The sequence below is a fragment of the Alternaria conjuncta genome, assembly GCF_024043145.1.
Source record: "Alternaria conjuncta strain BMP 0040 chromosome Unknown scaffold_17, whole genome shotgun sequence".
NCBI lineage: Eukaryota > Fungi > Ascomycota > Dothideomycetes > Pleosporales > Pleosporaceae > Alternaria > Alternaria conjuncta.
In genome coordinates, this window is record NW_026250106.1 from 334,048 (window position 1) to 357,349 (window position 23,302).

Below are 23,302 nucleotides of genomic sequence, written 5' to 3' on the forward strand. Positions count from 1 at the left end.
CGATGGCATCGCACATCGCTTTGTCCGTGGGCAAAGCGCTTTTGCTATGCTCTTTTGCGTCAACAGTCCTGTCAGCGCCTGTTGAAAACGGGCCAACGGTCACCCTTGCCTCTGGTGTCATCATAGGAACCACGACTAAGCCCTCAAACCAGCCTTCATTGGCAGCCTCAGCGAACGCCTACCTGGGAGTTCCTTTTGCCAAGTCCCCTCCGCTTCGATTCGCGCCGCCTGAAGCAGCAGTACCCTGGTCTAGTCCTCTTCAGGCCCAAAACGTCAAACCATCATGTATCCAGCAGTTTTCCGGCACTGGCGGTGTCCGCGATAGAACCATAGAGTACTTCAATGACCCTACCTTTCCACCGCCAGCGGAGAGTGAAGACTGCCTGTATCTCAATGTCTATACACCACCGGATGTGACATCTTCAAGCAAGAAGGCTGTTATGTTTTGGCTCTTTGGAGTATGCATCTACTGCCGATCTACTCAGACTCGACAGCATGCTGACACGTGCAGGGTAACTTGGCTTTCGGAACTGGCGGACTGAAATACTACGACGGAAGCTCTCTAGCCATCAACGAAGATGTCGTCGTAGTCACTATCAACTACCGCACGAACAGTGAGTGTTTCCGTCATGCCGGGTCGAGATTGTTCCCGTCTAATATGCCCAATCTTAGTTTTCGGCTTCTCGAACTCGCCCGAAATACCCTTCGGCTCCCAAAATGCTGGCTTCTTGGACCAGAGATTTGCATTGCAGTGGGTACAGGATAACATTGCGCAATTCGGAGGCGATCCTTCCCGCGTCATGATCTTCGGCGAATCCGCAGGCGGGGAGTCAGTGAAGCAACTGTTGGCCAACCCACCCAGCCCACTTCCGTTCTCATCGGCCATCCTTGAGTCTCAGAACGCGGTACTTCCCGGAAACGGCCTCGTCAACTACAAGCAAGTGTTGCTGCATTTCGGCTGCACGGACATTGCGTGTCTTCGCAAGGTACCTGCCGTGGACATCAAAGCATACATTGAGCCGAACTCACTCGCATTCCCACCTGTCAACAACGACGGTACATCAGTCCCCGACGTTAGGCTCAGCATCTCTACCGGAAAGTTCGCCAACGTACCAATAATGCTAGGAACGAACCTAAACGAAGCACGTGCCTTTTTGGCAGTAGCCGGTGTAACGGACGGCAAAACGGCCTTGAACAACTTCTTCGACCAGTACAACATCACTTCGCAGGCCGTTCGTGACTCTATAATCGCAGCGTATGCTGCACAGGGTATCACAGACTTTTACGAGCTATCCGATAGGCTCGGCACAGATTTAGTCTTCACATGCACCACCGCCAGGCTAGCGAACTACCTCGCCATTTCTGGTCGCACAACCTATCGATACCAGTTCACACCCGTTTTCCCTTCGGTTGGGATCTTTCCCAACCCAGGCGCGTACCACACTGCCGAGATTCCTGAGGTGTTTGGCACATATCCGCTTTCGAGTCAGTTCGGTACTGCGACGCAGCAGCAGATTGAACTCAGTGCCTTCATGCAGAAGACTTGGGCAAACTTTGCGAAGAACCCCGCTGGTGGTGTTGGATGGCCCAAGGTGGGTAGTGCGCTTGGCAAAGAGTTGGGTGTGTTGGGTAAAGACGGAAGCAGTGGCGTGACTGTTCGGCCGCTGCTGGAGGCAGACTATGCTTGCCCGCTATATGCAGGCGTTGAAGATCTTCTGGGCTTGTCTTTCAAGTAGATGATGGTGTTGTTTCCAGAAGATTACTATGTAGAATATGATGAGGACTGATTCATGCTTGATACGCTGTCAGCGCTTACGCTTGGTAGACTAAGCTTACAACGAACAAGGTGATTACAACAGTTGCCAGCACCCCTGCAAAGAGGCTGAATCCAACCTTCCTTCTACCACTCAAACTTCCAATGACAAAATCTTCTCTCAAATCTTTCTTGACCAAAGGTATTGAGAAAAGGAACCCGACACCAGCTAGCCAATAACCAATAGGGATAATGATCGCCAAACACAACTGTGTTACCCTCCTGTAGCCTTCGCTCGTGGTCTCCTCATCCATCAACGACAGGCCAATAATCTGAGGCCCTGAAGAATAAATGAGAACTTGCACACTACCCCAGATAGCGAGACCGAAAGTTTTATAGCGCGGTGGAAGAAGCAGCGCAATGAGCGCAAAAAGACAGCCCAGCCAGAGTTCCGCAGTCAGATAAGCAAGACTCATGACGCCGTAGAGAATCTTGATACCTCGGTCTTCTGAGCCATTGGCGATGTCGCGAGAGAAGACCATGAGGAGAACGAAGAGGGAGCTTATCATGCCTCCGATACCAGTCAGATAAACAGGCGTTAGTTTCGTACGTGGCCATGACACCGAGGTCAAGATGCCGCCACTGAGTACCGCGACTGATCCGACGACGCCGACGATGATGCCGTATCGAGAGAAGATTTCGGTATGCGAGGGATATGTATCGCCGAGATAGCTGGGCATGTAGTATCCGAAGACGTTGCCGCTCAGTTGACGGAAGCCGGCGGAGAGGACGAGGAGCCAGAAGGAGTTCATGCGAAGGATGTAGGTGAAAGTAGCATGCAGATCAGCCCTTGCTGCTTTCAACCTCGATGTAGCTTGGATGTGCGGTGGTATATCGGCGAAATCCTCGTCTATGCTGTTGCTGTGATGGCGTGCGTGCATTTGAACCAGACTTTCTCTTCTCTTTGGTTCCCGCAGGACGAGTCTCAGTAGCACCGCTACAACACATCCCGTGATGCCGATGGCTCTTAGAGCGATGCGCCAGCTTGTACCGGTTTCCGTGAACGCAGTAGCGATCTGACCACTGATGGCTTCGCCAATGTATACTCCAACATAGAGTACGCTCTCTCCAATGAACACGTTCCTCCATCCCACCAAGTCGCTGATGAGACTGATGGATAGTGCCTCAACACTTGCCTGTCCAATACCCATTCCAAGTCTTGCACAAAATAACTGTCCAAAGTTGTTTGCTAGAGACTGGAAGATGACGCATAAGCTCCACCATGCCGCTGTAACGCACAGAACCCATACGCGAGCAGATGTATAGTCCGACAGGAAAGCGATGGGGAGAGCGAGTATGGCGTAGACAATGCCTGTTGCGTAGCCCGAGAGAAGGCCATATTGGGTCGAGCTCAACGAGAGATCTGCTAACACAGAAGTCTGGAAGTATGATAGAATGAATTTGTCGTATTGCGCGAGGAAGTAGTTGACGAACAAAAGTGCAATGCAGAGGTAGGCGTAGGCGTTGTGGAGAAGCGATTGCTTGGAAGTAGTTGCGTGCGTGGTCGGTACCACCTCGTCTTGGTAAGGCCGTTTCGTTCCATCATCGTAGGGACGTTTCATATTCATTCTCAATGCAATATTGGTTGTATTGAAACGTGGAATCTCGTAGATGCCGGCATCAGCTGTGTCTAGACTCGTTGCATACCAAGCGGTGGCGCAAAATCGATGACGTAGCGGCCACCACACCCCGCAGCCGAGATACCCGTTGCGATATGAGGTTAGACGTTGCTGCGATCTGTAGTTCGCAGGCAAATCCACCCTCCACAATGCCTAAACCAGAACCGCAACTTCCCCTGGGCAGCTCTTCGACACTGCGCGGGTTTGCCGAAAGCTTCTCGTTCCACAACTCACCAGAGTCATTCATTACGTCTCGCATCATCGCTTTTCAGAAACAACACCCGGAGGCTGTAGAGAATAGAGCTATCGTTCGGGCAAAGGTGTTGAATCGCAATGTCGCAATCGTCTCCTCGCATGCGCAAATCCATCAAGTCCTGGCCCAAGATGCGTCAGGTTACGAAGCCAGTGGCGCATATGCTGAGCTGATGGCACCGTTCTTTCCATCACCGAACTTGTTACTGACGGATGGTGACGAACATGCATCTATGCGTCAAACATGGGAAGCGAGATTGGAATCTCTCAAGAAAGTGCTAGCTCCTGCGGTATCTGAGCGGGTCGATCAACATTTTTCTGAGCCGTCAACATCAGATATAGACATGTATGAGTCTCTGAAAAGGCTTTCATGGAAGATACTGCTCGGAACATTCCTGGGTCTCGACCGCGACAACAGTCTCTTCGATACGCTGGAGAGCCTGCAGGAAGACCTGCTTCGAGGCCAATTCTCGCTGTTCCCAGTGACAGTCAACACAGGTTTCTGGCACTCGCCTCGCAAGAAGGGTAAGGAGGCGAACAAGAAGCTGCAAGACAGAATTCTGCGTCACATGAAGGAAGATGTGAAAGCATGTCCATTTGCTGTTGCGGGCCAAGGCGAAACAGAGGATGTGGCAAAGCACTCAGTCCTCTTTACCAGCAGCCTCGCGGTCAAAGCGCTAGCATCTCTTCTGACAGCCTTCTTGTCAAACCTATTCTTGTATCGGACGAAGGACGTTCGATCGCTGGCTGATACTTTGGTCGGTGAAACTGAACCAGGGAGGCTTTCGCTACGCTTACGCGCCATACTATTAGAGACTGAACGACTTAGCCCGCCGATTGTAGGCGTCATGAGACGATCAACAAGAGACAATATCATCTCGTCGCCGGGAGAGCAGGCTGACATCAGAATACCAAAGGGCTGGGACTGTTGGTTGTATTTCGTGGGCGGTGGCCGCGATCGATCGACTTACGGGTCGACTTGGGATGTGTTCGACCCAGATCGATATCTTGACAAGGGCCTGGCGCCCGGTGTAGCCTACGGAGCGGGTCCCAAGACTTGTTTAGGTCGCCATGCGATCCGCGAGATCGTGCTGGCTGTAGCAGAGACGTTTTTGCGCCTGGAAATCCAGATTGATGGGAAGATTAAACCGCGTGGAGTACGCGGTTGGCTGGGATGGGAGCCGAACGATTCGGTGATGCCTGAGGATTGGGCTCGAGACATGAAGCAGTTGCCGACTCAGAGACCGTCAGACTCAATTATGATACGTGTGTCGCGTAGCTTTCCATAGCAAGATTTCAATGTATTCGTCGCTTGATGTTCCTCTTCGCTATGTTGAAAGCCAGCATGGTCCACCAGATAGCGTTCAGCCCAACCAGCATAGCAGTTCCCATCTGACATCGTTTCCTGAGCATCGCATACGCTTGATACGGACCAACACCATGATGCTGGCCGTATTTCGACAATATCCAGTAAACGACACCGAATCTTGAAGCAGCGAATGTTGCCAAGAAGGCCATATCTAAAGCATTGTTTGATGCTCTTGTGCGCTGTCGGTTCCACCATCGCGCATGCATTAGTGGTGTACTGCCATTCATCAATAAGAACGCGGTGATCACCCACATCCCCTTTTCTTTGCCGGCTGCAATGTACGCTTGCAACACGAGTAACGCGGATGAGAGCAGCACGTGATGAACGAGAGTGATGGGTGAGTCTCGGGCCACAACGCGTAAGGCAGCGCGAACTGCTGACTGGTCCTTCTTGCGGCGTGCATGAATCATCGCATAAGTGTCGTACAGGAGGTAAGCGGTCTCCCATGCAGTCAGCGCGTTAGCCATCTTGTTGTGACCATTGATCGTAGGATTGTGCGAATCGTCTAGGTGTTGGCTCTTCCCGTGAGCGTCTTGAGGGGCTGATCTTTGTGACGGGAGTATCGGCCATGACGAGTATCGCAGTAACAACAATGCAGCGATAGAAGATGCTGTGGCATGCGCTGCTGAAACGGCCTTATTGAATCTGATTGGATCTGTTGACATTCTCGAGGTTCGGTATTGCGAAATGTTGCTTTTCAGGGCGATAGTAGTGCCATGCAAATAGCGTATTGATGGGAGGCGATGAAATGGGTGCAGTGGCTTCTTGGGCGCTTCTCGGCTGACAGACACTCATGGTCCGTGCGGTATGCACGTCATCGACCCTTCATCCCAGCCACCGAGTTGAGCCCGATCCGCAAACACCATCATCACTTTGTTCTCAGTTATAGCGAGTCTCAGGAATGTCTCGTACACTTTACATCCTATTCAATGCCGACGCATCTATCATGGGCAAATTGAGGTACGGTTATCGAAAGATTTGCCATTCTTCAGAGGATAATCCAGCTTGTGCCGCCTGTATGCTTCCCTCGGCGAATTAATCCGTCTGATAATGTGACAAAGTATGCTGATTCCCACAGGTGATATTACACATGGCGGATTATCATTGAAGGAAACACCAGCTTGGGTAGAAGCGAAGAAAGCAATAGAGGCTGAATCCGGATACCACATCGTGCAATGGCATAGAGATGAGCTGTCTGGAGAGGTTCGTGGTCGCGATGGGATCTTCCGAGTACTGAGATCTAAGTATTGACCACTTGCAGATGAAGAACTTCATCGAGTCCAACAACATCCGTTATCCGACCATTGTGTCGAGCGGAAGCAATGGTAGTCTCTCAGAGGTGATGAGCAACTCGGAGCTTGCGGCTTGTAAAGGCAATGCACAAAGTGTCATCTCGAGGCTTCGAGAGAAGGGCATCATGCAGCAGAAAGCGGTATCTCCTTCTCTGTAGCGAGTTTCATTCGATACCAGTTAGCTCAGCGCCTGCACAAGCCAATTTGTCCTTTGAGCAATGCCTAAGCATACTAGAAGGGCCATAGTCCATGAGAGATGCTGCAGATAGCGAGGAAAGATGAGCATGGCTGTGAAGAAAGCCGCGCTTTCCGTCCCTTCGACAAGTGCTGGTCGCATTGCCACGCTGGTCAGCTCTTTAACCCTGCTTCCATCTTTCCCGCTGCCCTTGCGCTTCTCGAGAATGGCGCCAGTGTAGAACAAGACGAAGTTGTTGACGTGGAATGATGCTTCTAGAACAGCCACTGAGAGCCAGATGCTCTTCGCATTGGGCTCATCATCACGCGCTAAAGCGCAGGATATAGGAATGGCCGAATAGACGATGAAGTCGCCCAAGAGGTCGAAAAAGCCGCCAAGATCCGAAGACTGTTTGCGTTTGCGGGCGACAGCGCCGTCGAGACAATCCAGTGCCCTGTTCAGTGCCCAGAACGTGGTGCTCGCTAAAGTATTGTTGGATGCAGCGTAAATACAGGAGATCACACCCGAGGAAAAGGCCAGAAACGTGATAACTAGTGGCGAGCAAATGGAGGGGACGAGTGGCGTGATATAATCGAAGAGCCTGTCTTTAATCGGTCGAAGCTGGATGTCTAACATGACTGCGGTAGATGTCAGCTGGATAGCGAATGATGGTGATGGGTGAGATGCAATTTCGAGATAGAATGCCTTCGGAACCGTTCCGATCGGATGACGTCAAGAGTGATGAATGCCCAGAGAGCGCCAAAGGAAGGCAAATGCATGCGACTCAACACACAATGGACTTCCCTTCACGCATAGTCACATGAAATCATGGTTTCAATGTATCGATCTGTTCTAGGAATCCTGTTTCTCTCTTCCGTTGCCTTCCCAGCCCTTTACCAGCCTCTTCTCACACACCTGTGGCAATGGCTGATACGGAACCCTCTGTATCGCTTGTCGACTTTTGAGACGATATGGACAGTCCTTCTTTACGCAGTAATCGAGGTGTCTATGACGATTGTATTCATGCGAAACCCGCAATGGAGATTTGCGGTTCAGCAGGATACGAAAGAGGGCCGGGGGGATACAGCTAGGAAGCCACATGGGATGCGACGCCCTTCGCGGCGATGGGGCGAGGCTATCACGTACATGACGCCGCTACTACTCATGGATCTGACCATGATCAAGAAGTTTGCCGATGTTCCGCTTACTGCAATGCTAGAGTCGGGCAATTACCACGCGGCCGCGGCAGCAATCGCAGCAAACAACTCCACTACGGCGTATCACAGTACATTTCTGGTGCCAACACTGCACAACATGACGATGTCTTCGCCGCTGCAAACGCAACGCGCTCTTCCAGACCTTCCTCCTACGAGCCGCCGAATCGCCCTCGAGCTCGCGACGAGCTTTTTCCTCTACGATGCGCTCTTCTTCCTCTTCCACTACTCGCTTCACGTCATACCCGTGGTCAAGCGATGGCACGCACCGCACCATCGACACGCCGAGATACACCCCCAGATCACCAACCAGTTGCACATTCTCGAGCGACTGGGCCTGGTGCTGCTGGCCAACTTCAGCCTCAACATCATAAAGAGCCATGTCTTCACGCGGACTTTGTTTGTACCCATATTCGTATGGCTATTAGTCGAGCTGCATTCGGGGCTGGATCTCCCGTGGGGTTATGAGAAGATACTGCCTAAGGGTTGGGGAGGCGGAGCCAGAAAGCACAGCCTCCATCATGCACGAGGCGGTGGAGGCTACGAGTCTTCTGAGGGAGCAAAAAACGCAAAAAGTAAACTAAATATTTAAACAAAACATCTTATTTAATACAAGTTATTTAGCTACTAGTCTAATTACTAGTAATATTAAATTAGACTAAGTTTTACTATTCTAATACTAGCTATCTACCTATTTTTTTAGTAATAAACTAATCTTAACTAGACTCTAGCTTATAGCTTAATATACTACTTTATAGTAGAAATAAGAAGAGCTAAAAAATTAATATACGCTATCTTTACTTACGTAAGCGCTAAATACCTCTATATTAATTCTCTAATTACTTAGATCTTACCTTATATTATCTATATCTCTAAGTAGATATTACTTATAGACGTTAGTATAATATACTACTTATAACTTACTCTATATACTAGTATACTTAAAAAAGTACTACTAGACTACTATAAGTATAGCTATTTTAGAAAACGCGTATAAGAAATTAGCTATTAGATACTAAAAATCTAACTAGCTTTACGCTAGAGTCTTAGAGCTATTATAAATAATAAAGATAATATTACTATTAATAGATATAAAGTTTATTATAATAGTATTCTTAATAGTTTTAGTTTTAGAGATAAAGTTTAAATAAAAGTAGTAAGATAAAATTTTATACTACTTATAGGTATTCTAAGAAGACCTTACTTATAGTTATTATAACTATTTAAGTTACTACTAAACTTTAGTTATTAACTAAATTTTTTATTTATCTTATAGTACTAGACACTACTTACTTATTTAAGAAGTAATATTATAATACTAAACTACTACTTTTAACTTAAAAAAAAATAATTAGTAATTATATATAATTTATATAACAAACGCGCAGCAAGATAAGTAGAGGCTACGAGCTGTACTTTACATGGTGGGACAATTTGCTGGAACAAGCGGGCCAGAGTCCGAAAGAACATGTCGAATAATTGCGCACGAGCCCCCTCGGTTACAGATGCATCGTACGACTACCGAAATGTCAACAAGCACAACGAGGGCGCGTCTAAGGCCTATGTTTGCCTTTGGATAGCCAGCGAGCCGCAGCGGTATAAAACGATCCACAGCATAGCCTTCTATAGAGCCTCGCCTTTGTGTAGGTATAGGATGTGCGTTGAGCCTCCCCGGGAGCGGGAACTTGCGAGATACCGAGGTCGCTAAAGATCAGGCGCCAGCCGCCCCTATTGAACGCCACAAGAGCTTGATTCACGATAGTATGGAGGGCCTCGCGACGCGAAAATTCTATACATAAGAAGTTTCGCTGTAGACAAATCGTGGGTATCGCTCATCGTCGCTCGTTCTTCGTACAGTCACTCGTTCCAAATTCTGTGTCTCATCGACAACTTCACTCTTTCAAACTTTGTACTCTTCACAAGATCGATCCAGTCACCATGGCTTCAAAGTTTATCCTCGTGTCCTTAATCGGCCTAGTTGCTGCGCAACAAGACATCCCAGCAACTATGTCAGTCCCATGGATCGGCGACATCTTCGAAGGCTCAGTCTTGCCGAACATGGTCGGCTCCGTTGTCACCGCGAATCCCACCGCTACGACTCTTGCACTCGCCTGCGCTACCTCCATCGACTGTGGTCTCTTTCCAGCCGAAACCCTTGTCTTCGGTCCTTCGACTTGGAATCTCAACATGGGAGACCCAAGCCCGGAGTCCGACTTTACCGCTACAATGGACTGCGTGATCATGCCAGAAAGCGCGATATGCAAAGAGACGGCTGGTGGAACCGAGGCAAACTTTCCCGGCAGCAGCACAGAGCCATACAGTGGCTCAGCTGTAGGCACGTTTGAATTGGTGATCACGGCTGGTGTAGAGAAACTCAGCCAGGCCTTGGAAGCTACTACCACTGACGCTGCAACATCCACCGCTACTTTGTACAAGTCACACCCGATGTCTGGATTTGTAGAAGAGATGAGTGCTAGTACAGGTGTTGCAGCGAATTCTGGAAGTGTGAGCCAAACTGCCAGTGCCGCTGCGGCAGATGCTACTGGTGCTGCTAATGCCAAGAGCGTGGTTGGTGGTGGTCTTCTTAGCGTGGCTGCTGGTGTAATCGGAGGCCTGTTGCTATGAAGCCTTGATAGCCTAATACTAGCCTGAAATACATAATTGCTTCGCATCGCTTGGCAGTACATGGAAACCTTGGCATACTTTGGGATGCCCTACACTGCATGACTGCGCCGCTGGGTATATACTCGGTTTCGAAGTAGAGCACTCTATTCTCGGGGATCAATCATTGCAGATCACCACGGGATACTTGGCATCCCCTCTTCTCATGTCGTGTAAGAGGTGGCCTTGATGTGAGAGATCCCAACAAATACGTACGTGAGAGTGCAGACAGGCTGGATATTACTGCACGAATGGGCAGCGAAGAACTGTATACAATGTGGCAATTCCGGTTGATGTTAGTATTGCTGCAATGTACAGTAGAGGCGATGCAGAATGGAGAATCAACGCGCGCAGGGTGGAGACAGGGCGGAGGCTACCTACCAAGGTATGTATATAAGCAACGCCTACCGAGCCGTTATCCTACTGAACATCCGGCTCTCAACTTCAGAACTCTCAAAGACTATTCCATATCTCGATTCGACTTGCTCAATATGCGTTTCATAGTACCCACCCTCGCCGCGATGATCAGTCTCTCAGCGGCAGACTTCTTGATATACAGTTTTGAAGACACCAATGCCGGCGAAGTCTACGTACGATATGCCCAGTTATCTGGTTGTAAGCTGCAGATGCTAATGTAACCCAGAATGCCTTCCTATTTCTCAAGGCCGAGCCAGACTGTGCCGACGTATGTGACGGTGATGGCAAAGGTGGCTGGTTGACCGAAACGGAAGACGCAAGTGGTGGCGGTGCGCGATGCAAGACGCCCAAAGAATCGCCATACGGATGCTCCGGTGGCGAGGGCGAGATCCTAGAGCTGGAGATGAACAGCAAGTGGAGTGACCCGCCAGTCCATTTTACGATATACAGTAAGCCTCAACGTAACTATTCTTGAATGGACCACTACTCGAGGCTGACACTAGCTGAATAGAAGAAAGAGGATACGAGATGGAGCCAGCGGGTGGCGGGGCTTCACTCGGGAAGTGTACGCCTACTGGTGCCGATACGTATCAGTGTGTTTGCTTTCCCAACGGAAAGGGTGGGAGAGGTCTCTTTTCGTGCAAGTCTGAGCTTACTCCGGAAAGCTTTATCCCTGCCAAATAGGTGCAAACAAGAGCTACACTGTCACTGTTATCTCTACACTGTCGTTACTGTTTTCAGTTCTCTGGTCAAATAGCTGGTTGAATACAAAAGCGTTATGGCGGTTGTCAAACTCACAAATGTAGTCTGTTTTCAACTCCATCGCTGCATTCGATACACTTCGTCTGTTCTCGGATGCTCAAATGCTTACCTAGTTTTCTCTTTCTGTTCTCATCCAATGGAAAAGAGTTGTTGAATGTGATGCAGAGTGATTTGTGCATAAAGTGGACGTTTGAGAGGTATGCAGTCTGGAAATTGCTTCATGTGGCCAAGCTCATTGTCCCCTGTAGCTGAGTGCTGTGCCGCAGCACTGACAATCGCTGTCCGGTTGTATCATTGCAGCCTAATCATAGTACTGCCTCGATAAAATCTTCCTTCGTCGAACGTGAGCGTCTGTCCGCTCTATCGGCGGAGTCATTCCAGATATCTGCTTCCCCCAGAAAGCCTTCCAGACTTTAGAAGTTCTACATACGTCTCTCAGAGCCGAGAGTTTACGGGAATTCGTGTTGGAGCAACAGTACCTCAACGAATGTCATTCAGCCGGTAGCTATGCCGTGAAACCAAGGTGCAGTTGCGCAGTTTAACCATAGGTACTGCATCGTCTTGACAGCTCAGCTCCTTTGTTCAGCTCCTCGGTTCGCGCGGGTCTTGGGCCTTTGAGCCCTCATTGAGCAACTCCGTGTCATTTTGAGTCTTTTTACTTTCGAGCGTGCTTTGTTTGCAATTTCCGTTGTCAAGTGTCGTCGACGAAGAGCGAAGCAAGCGGGGAATGCTGCATGCTACCTCTCGCACGCACCGATATGAAATCCAGGAATGACCAGTCGTCAATGATGGACTTTCTATCAGCCTAATTGTGAGAGCGGTAGCATCCCTGGACAAAGAGACCGGGTGCTGCTATGAGAAGAGAACAGCCGGCACTGGTGCTGTATAAAGTGTGAGATCGAGCCGCTCTTACCCCTTCACTCCATACACCTTCCCAACGTCTTCTAGAGAGCAACGACCTGAATCTCCATCAAAATGCGTCTAATCCTTCCTGTTCTCGCCGTTGTTTTCGGTTTCGCTACTGCGGACTTTGTGATCTACACGTTCGAAGACAGCAACTTCACAGGTGAAGCTTACGTAAGACGTGTGTTTTGTATGAAATTAGAGTATAGCTAACGCAGCTCCAGGTGGGGTGGAAGTTCTTTGACGGCCCACCGGACTGTAACGATGTTTGCGACACATCCAACCTAAGCGGGACGGACGACGCGAGTGATGGCGGAGTTCGCTGCGAAGGCAATGATCCAGCAGGTGGCTGCGCTTATTGGGACAGTGTGATTACAGAGCTCGAAGTGCATACCTTGAATGGCATGCATTGGACTATCTATGGTGGGAATCCGTTGGTCTACCATCGTGTCCCAAGCTAATAACCCGAGTAGAGGACAAAGGGTTCGAAATGGAGGCCGCGGATGGCAGTGGCTCTCAGGGCAAGTGCACACCCGATACCACAGACGATTACGATTGCGCCAGCTGTGGAAGCCGTTCTCGCGGCCGTCGCGTCTTCTCCTGCAAGAGCAATTTTACGGCAAAGGACTTCGGCTTGTAGACCGACTGATGTAGCCGGGCTATTGGACTTTCTGGATATGCTTGTGTGGTGTCCTAGTCTTTGTTCGAACGTCTTCCCATGGTTCCTGCGACTCAGTGCGAGTTTGATATGTCTTTACCGAATATGTTGCACATTCTGCCATCAAAAAATGATCGAGTCCGATTGCTTGAACCTGTTAGAGGTCATCTGATCAATTTGTGATGTCTTAGAAAAGCAACGAAGCATTGACAAGTACGCGCAGACAAGTTCCAAAGCGCTAGCCTTCTCTGACTTCCCAATCGTTTCTAAGAGGAACGTCCTGTTGTCGAGCATATCCGAGAGATGTTGGCACGTTGGATTGAACGGAAATGTACCATCCTCGGTTAGGTCTTCCTTAGGCGCTGAGCTCCCTTGGAAATACTCATCCGCGGATATAAGCCGGAAGCGGCTCCGTGGAATGCCTTGGCGGTCTTCTATCAGTGCATCCTGCACGGCAAGCGACCCATTTCCTGCAAGGCCAATGCTGTGAGATGTGCCATGGGCTTGGGTCTCCTCGTGTAAAATGAGAGAGCTCGAGATGGCGTATAATTGTGGGGCGGACCCAGCGTATATGATGGTCGTCGTGCTCGTTGCCCGCGCGCGCATCTCGTCGTCTATGTTCACCCCCTTATTTTCAGTAGTTTCAAAACGTCTCAAATCCATATACGGCATCATGCTATCTTGTACCCTTAGTTTAACGGTCGGAAGCGACGCGTTCGCCGGAAGTGCTGGTGTGGACGTGGTTTCTGTGAAGAGATGATCAAATGAGCTGCTTCGAGATAGCGGGATCTTATGTGAGGAATCAACAAATACGTGAGAGCGCCTGAAGAGAGATCGAAGGGATCGCGAAAGAGGAGGTCTGTCAGTGAAGGGAAGCTGTTGGTGTTGGGCGCTAAAACGCGCTTTCCTCGCAGAAACCAGATGACGTCATCGCATTCCCTCCCACGAACATCGCGACAACAGTGACAGCGCCACCACTCTTCAACTCCGTACATGTTGGAGGCGTGTTTCCGCGAATTCGGGAATACATTTTCTCGTCGAAGCCTCTTTTTCCAGCTCGAAGTTCTGCGCAATATATAATCGATGGAAATTCGGACGAGCGGCACAGTGGAATGCGGCTAATGTGTGGCTGCACGTTCCAACGGAATTCCCGAGGTCGACACGGCAACTCTCAACACCAAGACTTCATCAACGCATGAGAGCCTTGCTTATGCGCCGAAAAGCCTCCCCCTGAGAATAGTAAGTATGGTTCTCACACGACCATCGCGCAAGGTGTTGGATCACTAGCCTCACTATTCCCTTTGCAAGCAAGACTGATTTGGAAACTGACCCATTCTCCTGGGCTATAGTTTTGGAAGAACTGCTATACTACCGAACGCGCAGACGGATATCGAACAAACGAGTACACGATGCCACCATCAACGCTTAGGTGGTGTAGTAGAAGTCGGGCCGCACATCACCCATATCCTCAATCTCCTCCTCGGTCTTGCCCTGTACCCAGTGGTCGCGCTTGCCCGCCTTCCTGAGCTTGTTCTCACGCTTGAGCGCAATGTGCATGAAGAGGGTTCCACCGAAAAGGAACAAGAACATGTAGGCGAGCACAATGCCGTGGCCGGTACGGTAGTGCGGCTTCTCCTTGGGATCGTAGATGTTGGACGAGACGACACCGTTCATGTTACCCCACCCGACGACGACACCAACCATAACACCACGCTTCAATGAACCCTCGACGTTGTTGGAGGCCCAAGTCAGCGTGTTGGAGACTGTGGGGTAGATACCCATGGCACCGAGGAATGTGGCAGCGTACTGAACTTTCGGGTTCGTCGTGGCAAGTAACATGGCGAATCCAACGCATCCAATCGCCGAGACTACGAGGTTGCAGATACCACGCTTCTTAGTCTTGTCGGCGATCCATCCGATCGCGACTGTTAGGGCGGCGGCAGCTGCGTAAGGAGGGACAGACAAGAGCTGGGCCTTGGTACCTTTGTGGCCCATACCGAGCAGAATCGTCGGGAGGAAGAGAGAGAAAACGTACAAAGGGCACAGGCAGCCCATGTAGATGACAGCATATCCCCAGGTTTTCCAGTCGCGAAGGGCGGCCATCACGTGTCGGCGGTCGATGCCTCCAACCTTGGCGCGGGCTTGTCCATCGGCCTTGAGGCGACGCTGAGCTCGTAGCTTCTCGTCGGCTGTGAGGAATCGGGCCGTGTCCGGGAAGTCGAAAACCATCCACCAACAGAAGATGCCGACGAATACAGTCATCAGACCCTCAATAATGACTGCGCATGTTAGCTTGCATCATGTGGTTGGTTCGTGAAGACTTACAGATCCATCGCCAACCGGAGTAACCACCCGCACCATCCATCTGGGTGATAGCGGCAGCCAAGAGACCACCGAAAGAACCAGCAAGCGCGGCAGCGGAGAAGAACAAAGCAGCACGGAAACCAAGTTCCTGGCGTTTGTACCAGCAGCTTGAACATTGTCAGTTACCAAAATCCGTTCGAGAAGCAGGGTGCAACTTACGAAAGATAATAGTTGACACCTGGGAAAAGGCCAGCCTCGGCAATACCCAGAAACCAACGGCATGCGAGAAGGCCCCCCTTGTTCTGAACAAGACCCATGAGTGTCATGATGGTACCCCAGGCAAGGATGATGGCCGTGAAAAAGACACGAGGGGACCATTTCTTGATGGCGATGTTGGTCAGCGGCTCGAAACCGGCGTAAGAGATGAAGAAGATGGTCAAGGCGTCGTTGTAGCCGCGGCTGTTAGGATTAATGCCGATCTCCTTCTCCATGTTCGCGACACGAGCATTGCCGATGTTGGTCCGGTCCAAGAAGGAGAGCAGGTACAATAGCGACAGCCATGGAATTAGCCACTTGTCCATCTTCCAGACCAATGCTTTGTCCTACCAGAAGTCAGCGAGTTACGGCACGAATAAATCAGAGCGTGTCGTACAAGCGCGGCGCGTTCGGCATCAGATTTGCCTGCGTCTGGGTCGGGCAGGTCATCGACATCTCCTGGTGTGCTGATCCGAGAGCTGTCAATGTCGTTGGCGTAGATATGCTGGCCCTTCTCGTTGGCCTCGTGGACCTCGAGGCTGGAGTGTTGCTGTACGGCTGCCATGATGATTGGTGCCTGAGGGTGGACTGGAGTACAAGAGTCTGAGGAAACGTTCGCAAGAGGGGCAGCCAAGTGTCTCTATATGTACTCAGGCTCGCGAACGCCGTGGGTGTGTCGCTCGAAACGAGACGGACCCTGCTAGGGTTGATATGACCAGCTAACCTAGCGCAACCCGGGACCCCATGGGGCGGTTGGATGGGACAAGATTGTGGATCTGACTTAGCCCGTCTGCTGTTGCGTCCGAGCGTGGCGGTGGTAAGGGCGCCGAAGAGGGCGAAGACGCGATATCTTGACGCGCCTTCGCTTGGCGCTATCGGCTGCAGTACCACGTTGCCTCCGGCTTGTCAAATCTGTCACCAACCGACTCGCTGCGGAAGTCCACCCTCTCTCGCGCTTCACCGATCACCTTTCACGTCTACTCAGCGGATCCAGAGGAAGCGCGTATCCTTAGATTGGGTTTCAGCCTCCCAACTCCAATCCCTATCCTAGGAGTGCGGACCGATGCCACTGCGGCCCCTACCAAAGCAATTATTCCACCATATCGTTCTTTAGGCAGAGCCCCTCCTCGCTCCGGACCAAGCGCATGTATTGGGAACTTGCTGCGTTCCAGAACGACCGGGACTTGCGTTAAATGGCATCTCTGGGCACCGCCGACGAGACCATTCGAAGCCTCGTAAAAACGCCCACCAAGACCTTGGCACAACGCCCTCACGCATGGAGCCGCGGATAAGGATTGGGCGACAGGGTGTTTCTTTTCAGCCGGCAGGACGAAGCTTTTCGCTGAGCTTCGCTCAATAATTATAGGCACGTCGTGTCACAGCGCCTAAATCTCACACGATTCTCACGGTCTGGTGTTGAGTTTTCACCACAGCGCGCATCAAACAGCGGACTCTTCCCCGCCATGCCCATCATCCGGGGGTTTTGTGGGGTGGCTTGGCAGCGCTAGAGTCGGCCGGACTCACATAGGCCGCCCCGCTCGCCAGGCATCGCGCACTCTGGTGCTCTCTGGAATTCCCGCTGTCCACTACTGGGATAAAGCTGACGAGAGCCCAGATGGCTGCATCGGATAAATGGAGCACTGGCCTCCTGCAATTCGCCAGTGCCGTCCAACGCCCACGGCGCGAGCGGAACAATGGAAGCTACTGGTTCTTGCATGGCAGCATCAAGCACCCTGCACCACCCTGCACCATGGATAGCGACAGCACTGGTATGAGGCTACTTGCGACGGTCTCTGAACCCGGGCTACCGTTAGCAAGCGATATCTGGGCACGGCATTTGCATTGACTTTTGGACTACCCGCACGTGGCCCACGGCGATACCGCAGGCAGTTTGTAATCGTTGCGCTGCCCCGGCGAATAGCCTACGAATCCGAACACCTGGATGGCGCACACGATGTCATGCCTAGAAACGCCAAACAGCGCACCAAGCCGATCGTCCATGTGGTCGTCGCGTGGCCGTCCGTCAGATGGGATCCAAAAGATCAGCGAGCGTTGACTGAGCCCCTTGCCTGCTTCCACCCATCTCAACGTTCCGCAGCTCCTAATTGCGTGATGCGCGATCATCTAGTTGCGTTGCTGCGGCACAGCTCGAATGCATGCCAAAATACGCCCACCTGCGACAGGGCTCCCTAGCTTGTTGTAAGCAGCCGTCAGCATCAGGAACGTGCTCTCTCGTCTCCTCGTAAACATGGTAGAAGAGAGATTGGCCAACCACGCCGCAATGAAACATGGTATCAATACTGCGTACTGACATCTCAACACATGCAACATGCCTTCTGGCAGTATACGAAAGGTAAGTTCCAACACACAGTGATTGCTTTTTTCATCTTCAATTACGCGAGAGCATCTAGAATCAGGGTCTGGTTATCGCTTGATATTTATATGTCTGCATTATCAAACGCGGACATCGGCTATGCGCGTCTAGCAAACTATCGAAACGCATCGCCTAAGCGCAGACGTTCAGTCTCGCTACCGATGGGTCGTGGTCGCTGACTTGCGCATCATACTCCGGCCATGTATTAACATGAATGTGCTCAAAGTCTGCCCTGCTCTTCTTGGCCAAGGATGGCGAGACGAACATGTGGTCCAATTCCTGAGCGTTCATGTCGAAGAGGTAGGTGTAGCGCTCGAGCTCGTCCTCGCGGACTACCTCGTCTAGATCCTTGAGCCCTGAGATCTTGGTGTACTCTTCGAGGGGCTGTACGAAGGCAAACTCGTTAAAGTCCCCTGCAGTCACGACACGGGCGTTCTTGTCCTTGGAAAGAATGTCCTGCAATTCAACGTCAGCCGTGCTCCCATCTACACTCCAACTTCATAGCTTTAGGGGCAAGAAAGGGCATTCCCTTCGTGCGAGCGTGGCGTTCTTGGTACCACCGAGGGACGAAGGTACGAGAAGCGTGCTGCAGCCACCCCTCTCCGCGCCGCCTTGCCGCATAGAGCCGCAACCGACATATCAACGTACCTTGACGAAATTTGCAGTGAGACGCGCCTGCTCGAGACGATCATCTAGAAGCACATCGTTAACGACTGTTGCACGAATCTACTCAGATTGATGAACTCACCTACGCCACCATTGACTGGTGGTCGAGCATCTCCGTGCAAGCTGCTTGATCCTCCCTTTGAGCCAAAGTGCACATTGACCGTGAAGAACACGTTCGGCTTCTTCGCGCCGGCCTTTCCAATAACCTCCCACTGTGCAGCCAACGGCTTTCGGCTCGCTGTCCAGGCGTCATTTGCTGGCTCGATACGTCCAGGGTTGTACTTCAATGTCGGGCCAGCAAGCACTTCGTTGGCATCGAGCGGACCGCCCGGGTTGGGCTTGTAGAGGCGAATCAGGTTCGGCTTGTACAGGTAGGCGACGCGGATGTTACCACCTGGCTGGCCACCGTCTTGGTCGTCAACAGGCACAATATCGGTGAATGTGTAGTTTGGGCCACCGGCTGCTGAGATGGCAGCTGTGAGTGTGCTGAGGGTAAGGTTTGCGGATACGACTAGACATGTCAGACGATTCTGTTCAACGCGGGCGACGCGGGAGAGGAGTGCGGCTCGTCTGCGCCCCGTCGCCGGGTACGACATTCGGTCAAGGAAAACGGGAACGCTGTGAAAGCTCTCTGTAGCACTTACCTGCATCGTTGGTGGGACCATTGTCGTCCTGTACCTCCTGAATGAAGAGAACATCTGGGCTCTTCATGTAGTTCACGATATGGTTGGCAAGATCAGGGTGGTGGTCAGATGTCGGCGCGAGGTTTTCAACGTTGTAGTCGCCAAAGGTAATGCCATCGCACTTGCCGCTCGACACAAGCTTGGTCGCCGGAGGAAGAGCAGGCGTCTGGCTCTTAGTGACCTTGATAGCGGTAGTTGGAAGGATGCGGTAGAAGCCAAAAGCGTAGCTGACGATACCAGTAATCTCCTCGACTGAATCGCCCATCTTGGTGCCAGTGGGGTTCTTGGTTCCGTCGAGAGGAGATCCGATAACGATGGCCTCTGGGTTGGCGTCCTTGTCGGTCAAGGTCAATCCACCACGGTCATTGCGACCAGAAACCTTCCAGTCTCCAGCTACCCAGGTGTCGCCGTACTGATTGGGCTTGGTGAGCGCAGTAGGCTTCTTGACAGTGACCAATTCACCGGTCAAGCTCTCCCAGAAATCGAGACCGTACTTCTTGGGCTGCAGCTCCGGGTTCGCAACGCTGATCTGTGAGACGTTATTCGGCACGGCGAAAACATCTCCGCCATCCAGACTGCTGTATTGCTCGTTTGGAGGGTCGCGTGTGTCCTTTCCAATGACCAGCGGCTTCACAGCGGCACCAGAGCCGAGACGCCCCTGCAACACTGGTGTCGAGAGCTGGGTCAGGTAGATGTAGTCCTTGTTCGAGCGGTACTCGACCACCTTTCCTCCCACAACAATAGTATCGCCAACCGTCAAGTTCGCACCAAACGTGCGACCAAAAACGTATACAGACTCGGATGTCCGCTCGTCGCGGTCAGGCTGTGTCGATCGCAACCAAAGACCATCGGGCCCCTTCGCCGTAACAACACCAGTAACATTCGAAACCGTCTGATCTCTGTATGGCGAGAGAAACTTGTTCCCATTAATCTCCGCAATCGTCAGGGCAGTAGAAACCGCCACCGAAGCCGAAAGGGCGAGAAGTCGCGTCAAAGTCGCCATAACGAACGGTAAAAAACGAAGGTATGAACCGGAATAGCGTTTTCCAGAATTGAGGCTCGGGCCCTATCTTCTTATAATCCGCATTGCTACCATGCTACCAAGTCAAAAAGCGCGTTCCAAGAACCCGGTCCCGCTGCTGTCTATCAATGACGATCGCGCTACACTCCACTTGACCTGTTCCTGACAGTTATCGCCGCTGGCCGTCCGACCCATCCGTTACTAAACACCACCCCACCTCACATTCAACTAACTCATATTCGCGACATGCCTATCACAGCCAGAGAACAACATGCCACCGGCCATGCGCGAGCTCCGATAGCCCTTGGCGATACCACAGATTCTCTTGACTTCTTGTGCATGTTTTCGACGCGTGCAGCGACGCGCGTGGTCTGGTTGGTCGAGGTGCAGCGCTGGACCCTGGTTTGGCGCGGGCCGAGGCTGTAGCTCCTTTGGGAAGGTGGGACGGTGATTGGTTCGAAAGCGCGTAGCTGGGGAGATTGGAGCGGCGACATCCGCCTAGGCGTGGCGGAGCGCTGTCAATCAGGTAGGAGAGATAAGACACGTGTGGTGATGGCGCGATGGATGATTTTCATGCGTGGTATAGGAGAAGCGGCTTGGGAGGTGTGGCGGTGGAGTAGGCATGAGAGGCGGGTGGAGTACGCGTGAGAGGCGGGTGGACGATGGAGAGAGGATCGTGGATGGAGAGAGGATGGGGCGAATAAGAGGGATGCACGTGGGCTGGGCACTGGGATGAACGGCCTGCGAACGGGAACGCATGTACGGGTTGTGAGTATATAACCTGGTTCGACGCAATTGTTACGTTATGTGAAGGTGCGCTACTCCTACTGCGTCATTAACAGCTCAAACACATCATCCAAAGACAACGTTGATCATCCTGGGGCGTATATCAACATGAAAACATGCGAAGAAGGCGTCTCAATGTCAATGTAGACTAAATGGTGCTCAGTTCGTCCCTCAAACAAGGTGTATTGATCTCAACAAAGGAGTAAACACGTATGGGAACGAGGGAAGGGACGCAGCACACGAAAAACCACAATAATGCAGCACCAAGACCGCTGTAGAAGCAAAGTCGCTTTCCGAGCTTGATGGTGGTAATAATAATAATACCGATGCTCGCCGTCCTTTCACGACCTTACAGTGCGCAATACCACGACCTCACTGCCTGTACCATACCTAATCCTACCCAAAATAACAGTGCCCCCCAGCTTCTAAATTGTCCCGTCTACGCTTCATTGTTAGGATCCTCAAGTCTTGTCGAATATTCTCTCCAGAATGCATCCTCATCGCGCTTTTGCTTTTCGTTCGATCGTCGCTCATCCCTCTTCCTGCATGCCTCTGCAAGCGCTGCTTGCATCTGCGGGCTCGGTTTAGGACACACCGGTCGCGCTGTGTTTCCTGTTTGATTGATTAGTGGGGTGGAATACTGGAGAAGATGTGTGAAATATAGACACACCTATTTCAACATTGGTATCGCGGCTCTCAACTTGCGCGGAGTGGACGTTCCCGTCGCGTTCACTCCTGTTGGGTCGTTTATTCGGGTTTGTTTCGCAATCGCTTGTAGCAGTCAATTCCTGGCTTGCCCGACGCTTCATGGTGTGAGGAGCGGGATTGACGTCGGTGGGCCTTGAAGCCATAGACGGCGGGTCGAGAGCCATCATGACGATGGGATGTGTCAAATGGCTTATGTCGGTGGCTCTGTGGTGACTTCTACCTCGTAAGGATTGACTACTCAGTGGCTTGTGTGACCTAGGTGAGGGTTTTGATTGGCTCTTTCCTGGCATTCTCCATTGACCTGGTAGCACAGATTCAGTATGCTGGCTTGCAGGGCTGGAATGCACATCACTTACCTGGACTGAGTAATTGCAGATTCTCCTGGAATTTAACACTAAGCCGACGCAGATCCTTGGGCGGAGATTTCTCATCCGGTAGTGGTAAAGACATTTGCTCCTGGGAAAGACAGATGTCATCAGCCGGTGGTGAATCTAGTGGAGCGGCTGCAGAAGATGTTGGCGAAGTTTCCGTGCGAGATTCCAAAGCGGCGTTGAATCGCCACGGCATATGTCTTGGTTCCATCTCACTGATCGCTTCCACAGCCCGAATGAGCTCGCTGTTGTTCTCTGTATGGGTCGAATGAGCCATCAGGCGACGACATAGGCTCGACACAGGCTTCTTCTTAGTCTTGTCGCCATCTCCAATCTCCAAGATGAGCTTTTCCGTTGCATGTAAAATGGCCTCAAGCAGGATATCAGCCAATAGTCGCGACGCCCGAATTTCCATAGCGTGTTTCTCGAGAGCGGCGAGGCACTCGATCTCTGGTGAACCACAGTCTACGATTTCGAGGTATTCTCTTCGAACTCTGATTGCCTCGCGGGAAAATTGCTCGCCTTCCAGGTACTCCTCGAGCAAAAAGGGATGCTTCACCCAGCTCTTTAGGGGAATCTCCGACATCGACCAAAGTTTAGGTACAACGAGCGGCTCAGAATCGTGAATCTTCTCATAGGCGGTGCGATTGGTATAATCTCGCAGGTCTAGACAACGCTTCAAATCGCGAAGCTCTTGTGCGTCTATTTCCTGCTGCATATTGGCCTGTCGTTCCGCGGTGGCGGCATCAATCGCGTTCCAGGATGCTGGCTTGAAGAAAGGAGGACTGGGCGGAGGCTCTGGTGTAGCTTGGAGTTCTAAATGCTCAGACTCTGTGGAACCGCTGACATTTGTGGATTGAGCGGTCGCTTGGTGTGCGGCCAGTCTACCGGCGAGCGATAAAGGAAGGTCCATTGCGTATAGATCCGCGTTCGAGCCCTCAAAGTCAGAAGAAGACATGTCGACATCATTGGTCATATCGAGAGCGTGTATCGTGTTGA

The 23,302-nt window shown here is 51.5% G+C and overlaps 10 protein-coding genes across 10 annotated transcripts; 5 read left to right on the forward strand and 5 right to left on the reverse strand.

Annotated features, from left to right (window-relative positions):
- Positions 1-2: 2 nt before the first annotated feature.
- J4E85_009495 (uncharacterized protein) lies at positions 3-1,736 on the forward strand (the record flags this gene model as incomplete). The annotated part of the gene is made up of 3 exons (XM_051473718.1): positions 3-458; positions 512-614; positions 673-1,736. 3 exons carry the CDS (start codon positions 3-5, stop codon positions 1,734-1,736), a joined length of 1,623 nt encoding a protein of 540 aa, XP_051322503.1.
- Positions 1,737-1,812: 76 nt separating this feature from the next.
- J4E85_009496 (uncharacterized protein) lies at positions 1,813-3,381 on the reverse strand (the record flags this gene model as incomplete). Its single annotated transcript, XM_051473719.1, has 1 exon — positions 1,813-3,381. One exon carries the CDS (start codon positions 3,379-3,381, stop codon positions 1,813-1,815), a length of 1,569 nt encoding a protein of 522 aa, XP_051322504.1.
- Positions 3,382-3,581: 200 nt separating this feature from the next.
- J4E85_009497 (uncharacterized protein) lies at positions 3,582-4,973 on the forward strand (the record flags this gene model as incomplete). The annotated part of the gene is made up of 1 exon (XM_051473720.1): positions 3,582-4,973. One exon carries the CDS (start codon positions 3,582-3,584, stop codon positions 4,971-4,973), a length of 1,392 nt encoding a protein of 463 aa, XP_051322505.1.
- A 2,375-nt stretch (positions 4,974-7,348) lies between these two features.
- J4E85_009498 (uncharacterized protein) lies at positions 7,349-8,326 on the forward strand (the record flags this gene model as incomplete). The annotated part of the gene is made up of 1 exon (XM_051473721.1): positions 7,349-8,326. One exon carries the CDS (start codon positions 7,349-7,351, stop codon positions 8,324-8,326), a length of 978 nt encoding a protein of 325 aa, XP_051322506.1.
- Positions 8,327-9,672: 1,346 nt separating this feature from the next.
- Positions 9,673-10,359, forward strand: J4E85_009499 (uncharacterized protein; the record flags this gene model as incomplete). Its single annotated transcript, XM_051473722.1, has 1 exon — positions 9,673-10,359. One exon carries the CDS (start codon positions 9,673-9,675, stop codon positions 10,357-10,359), a length of 687 nt encoding a protein of 228 aa, XP_051322507.1.
- A 557-nt stretch (positions 10,360-10,916) lies between these two features.
- J4E85_009500 (uncharacterized protein) lies at positions 10,917-11,287 on the forward strand (the record flags this gene model as incomplete). Its single annotated transcript, XM_051473723.1, has 2 exons — positions 10,917-10,985; positions 11,039-11,287. 2 exons carry the CDS (start codon positions 10,917-10,919, stop codon positions 11,285-11,287), a joined length of 318 nt encoding a protein of 105 aa, XP_051322508.1.
- A 3,273-nt stretch (positions 11,288-14,560) lies between these two features.
- Positions 14,561-16,259, reverse strand: J4E85_009501 (uncharacterized protein; the record flags this gene model as incomplete). Its single annotated transcript, XM_051473724.1, has 4 exons — positions 14,561-15,414; positions 15,461-15,606; positions 15,659-16,041; positions 16,092-16,259. The coding sequence occupies 4 exons, from the start codon at positions 16,257-16,259 to the stop codon at positions 14,561-14,563; spliced, it is 1,551 nt and encodes a 516-aa protein (XP_051322509.1).
- A 1,941-nt stretch (positions 16,260-18,200) lies between these two features.
- J4E85_009502 (uncharacterized protein) lies at positions 18,201-20,420 on the reverse strand (the record flags this gene model as incomplete). The annotated part of the gene is made up of 4 exons (XM_051473725.1): positions 18,201-18,524; positions 18,717-18,760; positions 18,817-19,245; positions 19,379-20,420. 4 exons carry the CDS (start codon positions 20,418-20,420, stop codon positions 18,201-18,203), a joined length of 1,839 nt encoding a protein of 612 aa, XP_051322510.1.
- A 1,243-nt stretch (positions 20,421-21,663) lies between these two features.
- Positions 21,664-22,096, reverse strand: J4E85_009503 (uncharacterized protein; the record flags this gene model as incomplete). Its single annotated transcript, XM_051473726.1, has 2 exons — positions 21,664-21,836; positions 21,895-22,096. The coding sequence occupies 2 exons, from the start codon at positions 22,094-22,096 to the stop codon at positions 21,664-21,666; spliced, it is 375 nt and encodes a 124-aa protein (XP_051322511.1).
- Positions 22,097-22,280: 184 nt separating this feature from the next.
- J4E85_009504 (uncharacterized protein) lies at positions 22,281-23,279 on the reverse strand (the record flags this gene model as incomplete). The annotated part of the gene is made up of 1 exon (XM_051473727.1): positions 22,281-23,279. The coding sequence occupies one exon, from the start codon at positions 23,277-23,279 to the stop codon at positions 22,281-22,283; it is 999 nt and encodes a 332-aa protein (XP_051322512.1).
- Positions 23,280-23,302: the final 23 nt, after the last annotated feature.